The 5,756-nt window shown below is 33.1% G+C and overlaps 1 protein-coding gene across 1 annotated transcript in view; it reads left to right on the top strand.

The window, feature by feature from the left end:
- Positions 1-3,462, top strand: part of LOC108751551 — an 11,734-nt gene extending 8,272 nt beyond the window's left edge. Inside the window, exons 3-4 of the mRNA XM_018491787.1 lie at positions 465-609; positions 2,198-3,462. Of these exons, the coding sequence (XP_018347289.1) occupies positions 465-609; positions 2,198-2,475 (423 nt within the window). The 3' untranslated portion in view covers positions 2,476-3,462. The remainder of the gene's footprint in view (positions 1-464; positions 610-2,197) is intronic.
- Positions 3,463-5,756: the final 2,294 nt, after the last annotated feature.

The raw sequence follows: 5,756 nt of genomic DNA, 5'->3' as shown, positions 1-5,756 counted from the left end.
TATATATATATATATATATATATATATATAAGTTATTACATATATACATGTATATATACCATATTTATAGTCATTCGAACTGCGCGCCGAATTGGTTTTCCGGACTTATCACAAATTAAATTAAATTGATAAGCAATTTTTAATAATTTGATGCTCAATCAGTTATATTAGAAAGATGTTAATGTGCTGAAAAACTATAATTAAATTTATTGCGAAAAATATTACCTCGGCTGGGAGTTGAATCCGAATCTTTTGTATTCCGTACAAGCCGTCCTAAGCCTTTAAACTATCGAGGCAAATTATTATAGTTGTATTAAACAAAAACTCAAAGAATGTGTTTTTATTTTATATTTAAGAATGTTTAAAAACTTATAAACAATATAATAGTGTATATATATAATATGTATAAGCGCCGGAAGGCAAAAATAAGCATATCATTGTCTGATGAAGATCGTTGCCTACAGATATCCGGACTGCACGCTGTGGTGGTGTGCCTATTGTTGGGTGCGGTAGTGCTCGTGGTCGGTCTCGTCCAACTCGTTCCGGGTGCAACGACCACCAACCACAGGTTGGCGTTACTGGTGGCAGGCGCTGCCCTACTTATACTTGGTAAGTCTTTTCTTAGATATGGAAAACTCTTCTTTTGCGTCACGTTAGCTTTTATCTTGATATTATACATCATAAGACACGCTCTTGCAGAACACGCGAAAAATCTTTAATTACAATACGTAGGCTGTTGGAAAAGTTTCTGCAAACAATATGAAAAAAAACATATACAATTCGGTAAATGGCTTTAATGTTTTTCGAAGTATTCGCCTTTAAGATCGATACATTTTTGCATACGCTCGAACCAATTTTCGAAGCATTTTTTCCACTCTAAGCTGTAATCTCAGATATCAGTGTACGAAATGTTTCAACAGCTGCTTCAGGCGACTCAAATCGGTCATCACGCATCTTATTTTTAAGTTTGGGAACAAAAAGAAGTCATTAGGTGATAAATCAGGTAAATACGGACAATGAGTCATCAATTCGACATTATTACTGGATAAAAAATCAACGGTTTGACGTGCTGGCGTTGTGATGATGAAGGATGGTGCGACGATTTTGATTTGTTCTACGCAATTCATTTATGACTTCTGGCAAATAAAATGTATACCAATCAGTATTTACAATCCTTCGATCCTCTAAAGCCACGGTTGTCACATGTCCGGTATAACCGAAGAAACAAGCAATCATTTGCTTGGCAGCACTGCGTGATCGAACAACTTTTGTTGGTTTCGCAAAGTTTCCGTACGCTCAAATGATCATGCAAAATCGTATGTATTGCTTTCATGTCAATGAAAGGATGCCTGAATCTCGCTATGTTATATGCCGGTCTTGCTCAATCATTTCACGCACAGCATCAACATTAGTAGCAACAACAGACGTGGATGGACGACCTTCACGGAATTTATCACTAAGAAAGGTACATCCACGCTGGAATTCGGCAAACCAATTATAAACAGTTTTATTGGATGGTGCCAATCATCCCCAAAAGCCAAATGAAGTCGATCGATGCATTGTTTCGGAGTTAGATTACATTTGTAATCGTAAAAAATCATTGCCCGAAAATTTTTATGCGAAATTTCCATTTTCTTACAAAATTACTTCTTTTAAAATACTGCAAACAAAACTAGTTGGCTTGGGTACAAACTGTCAATTGAATTATAGGTTAAAAACATCTAATTTTATGGATATGATAGTAGCAGAACGTTGATGTCACTGGAAGTACTAGATTGCAGAAACTTTTCTAGCAGTCTACGTATAAACGCGTTCCATATCGTGGTGAAGAAATTGAATACTGTGTTCTCCTCAATGATTTTGTAGAGTTATGAAAATATTTCCAGCTTGCATCAATTTATCGATCTAGGTTCTATAAGAAGATCATCCATAAGCCGTAAGAAATTAAGTATTCATGATGTATTATTTTTTTTCTTATTCAACTGTAACTGTCAATTGATTAATTTCTTTCTTACGGCTTGCGACCCTATTGTAGAATAGGCAGAATAGCCGATTGCAGAGCGTCAAATAAAGGATTATAAGCGCGTTCAATCGATCGGCGCGTTGGTGACACGCACATGCTCGTCACCACTTGAATCATCATTGATGAGACTCCAATGTAAAAATACGCCTCTAATTATTATTTTTATTGTTTTAGGCTTTATCTTAGCGGGTGTGAGATGTTACGTATTACACTGCGTGCCACTTCCGGTCGAGTCACCGATCGCGACACCGATTCCGCCAACAGGCGAACAGGCGCCCGTTGTACCTAAAGGCACCTTGGATCTCTTAGTAGGTCATCAAAACCAGCCGGAGACAGACGCTTTGATGCAACATCGAGAACATCATCACCACCATCAGCACCACAGCTATCATCATCATAACAACCACAAGAAGAAACGCAGTTCTCAGGGTTCACATTCCGAAGAGGCCTAAAATACAAACGAACGGGCGAAGAAGAAAAGGCAGAATGGAATGGAGAGGAGAAAAATGATCGAGTTACGGGATATTGTTTGAATCCAGTGAAGAGAGTCAATATCAAGCGAAAAGCAAAGGGAAATGAGAGAGAAAAAAAGCCGAAACTGGATGAATTTCTTTGGAAGGGAGAACAATGCCATTCTTTCGTAATATCTTGAAATATATGCGAAATTTCCTAGAACGTGACGCATCCTTCGCGATCAATGATGTAAGATGGAACTACACCGAAAGTCAACCGAAGGAAAATAATCGGCCTGACGTTGAGATAAGAGGTAGTACTGAAGTGAGCAGTAAATTATTAATAGCACGGACGAACAATCTTGTTTGGCTGAAAAGGAAACGCTGACGTCTGGGATATTCTGTGTATATCCTGTATATATGCTAATGTGTATATAGATATGAGAGTACAGAGTGGTTTTCTAAAAAAAGAGAAACTCGTGGAATATGTTTCTTCTTGTAAGGAGAAATAATTTATTAGAGGTTTTATTTATCAGAGGTATAGAACAAAAGATTTATATTACTGAAATGAGATTTTGTCTTTTGACATTTTTTTGTAATAAAGGAAACTGCTAATCAGATTTTGACGAAATATCGGCGAAATCTTAGTTACGTACATCAGTATCTATATACATATAATATACAACAATATAAACTAATTTACGTTGCAATTGTATATGCCGAGGCAAGTGCACTTTTCTACCTGATGTACCGAGGATTCGATATATCTAATGACATTCTTTTGTCACAAGACTTCTAGTAGAGAGATTTTGTAGAGAAGACATTTAATCTACCGATTAGTACAGAGTAGTCTGTTATTGGTCATGTAACTGGGAAGGAATAACAGTTTTTATAGTCAAAAATAAAAGAAAAGCTTTTGAGAGAACAAAATTTTGAGAGATTCTTGATAATTTCGACAATACTGATGTTTTTTATTATTATTTCTAAATCTGGACAATATTCAATATAAATTATTTAATGCTATCACAGTATAAAATAATTTAACAGTCTGTTTAAAAATAATAAAAAATAGAGAGAAGAATTTCATTTTGTTAAGTAGAATATATTTGTATATTTATGCTTACGTAGTTGTTTAATTGGAAGTTAACTTATAAATAGTCCTGGTGAAAAAACTGTTCATAAAAGCTCACAATATTTTTAAAGAACTTTATATTTTTAATTTATGAACATTTCTGAAAAAATATTTCTTTAGATTTTATAAATTTTCACAATTAAGTTATAGAATAAAATATTTTCAAGGTCTTAGAATAATCTGAATTCACATATATAAAGAATTCCAGGAAAGATATAAATTTTTTAAGCACTTCTGAAAAGTGTTTCAATTCAGAGAAATGTTCTAAAAAGTTATAAAAAATTATACAGAAGTTCTGAAATTTGTATAGAAATTATAAAAAATTGTATAAAAAATACTAAGAAAAATTTTCTGAGACTTTATACTCTTTAATAAATTGACTCGAAAACGCTGATTGATTTTCTAATCTTTTAGTTATTTATTTTCTCCAGAATATGGAAGTTTCATATACGATTCTATTTTCTATTATTTATCTGTCTATTTTATGTAGAATTACCTCCTTCCAAGTCGTATCGCTGATGACGCACTACTTTATACAAATTATATTTGGAGACATAATAGCGTCTCGGCGCTAAGATAAGAGCAGCATCATGGCACGAGACACTGCCGTGCTCCTTTTTTATTTTACTCGGAATACGAGTACATACGGAAAATCAATGTATGGGAGAAAGAATGTATCTATGCGAATGGTCTTAGTACTCGCGTCGCTTTATCTTCGATATTCTGACGGATAATCTCATAGAGATAACACATTTATATAAAATTCGAGGGAGGCTAGTCATGAGAACGAGACGACTGATGTAGGAAATGATGTAGAGGATCGTGATTATATAGAAAAAGAAATACATCGATGTCATTACTTTAATAACTTAATAATAACGTTTTTCCAGCACCCTTCGCGCACCAATTAACAACCTTGATGTTACTTCTTCCAGAAAGATCTAGCATATTCGATTTACTGACTCGACTTGACTTCAAATCAACTATCTGTTCTTTTTAGCTGCATTTCTTGCAGTAGTTTAGCTCTTCTTTTACAGCTAAACAGAACAGATTATTGATTAAGAGTCGAGTCAAGTCGAGTAAATTGAATACGCTATTAGCGAATCGAAAACGAATGGTCAAACTGTTATCTAACAATCTTCGAATACGTCACGAAGAATGCGCGGCATAGGAAAACGCGTCATTTGCATAAATACAAAGTATATGTATATTGTCTTTTTACACTCGATATATATTTATAACTAAACAAAAGTCTGTGTCTGCGCGCGGAGAAAGCTTTGTTTCATCGTCGAATTGGTCAGATTGTTTGTGTTCGTTCAGCATTCGGTATATTCGGATGAATAAATCCATGCTGATATCGAACTTGCTCTTTTTTAACAAAAATTAAAGATCAAAGTATAAGTTGAATGTAAAGGAGTGAGTGACAAAAGTGTAAAACAAAACTTCTAGGAAGCGTAAATTGGAACAGTAAACATAAAAATGACATTTACTTCTTAACATTTTGTCTGCTATGTCATCTATAAGGGAAAGAGGGCATGAAAGAGATGTTTTTTTTTCAAAATATGAAAAGAATATTTAATTTGGTGTTAAACAAAATAATCGCTTTCTTACTTAAATATACTCATTTATCTACATATAAGATTCAATTTAACAGAAAAATAATATTTAGTCATTGACAGAGATTTAATCACTATTTTTCATAAACAAAAAATTTAACTTTTTTAAAATAATGTGGTTTGGAAAGAGCCAAGTACTAAATTGTATAAGCTTTAATACAAATAAAATGAAAACATCATCTTTTAACAAATAATATATTTTAAGAAAATTAATAAATGTGCAAATAATGGAAATTTTACAAAACAAATAATATTTTGAATAAAAATATTTATTGTAAAAGAAATGAAAATTTTTCTTATTGCCACATGAAGTATGAGCTCAGTCAAAATACAATTTGCACTGATACCAGTCTTCATTACATACAGAATAATCTATTAAACATGATAGACAATTAAAAAGAGTGAAATATGGAAATTGAGTCGATAAAATACTTCAGTATAACTTAATATAGCAGCAACATAAGCAGACTGCTGTTTTATAAAACAGAAATATATGAAAATCTATTTACCTACAAATATGCGCATGGATGTTC

The sequence above is a fragment of the Trachymyrmex septentrionalis genome, unplaced genomic scaffold, assembly GCF_001594115.1.
Source record: "Trachymyrmex septentrionalis isolate Tsep2-gDNA-1 unplaced genomic scaffold, Tsep1.0 scaffold5, whole genome shotgun sequence".
NCBI lineage: Eukaryota > Metazoa > Arthropoda > Insecta > Hymenoptera > Formicidae > Trachymyrmex > Trachymyrmex septentrionalis.
Note: the sequence above shows the minus strand (reverse complement) of the source record. Positions and strands in the feature narration are given on the sequence as shown.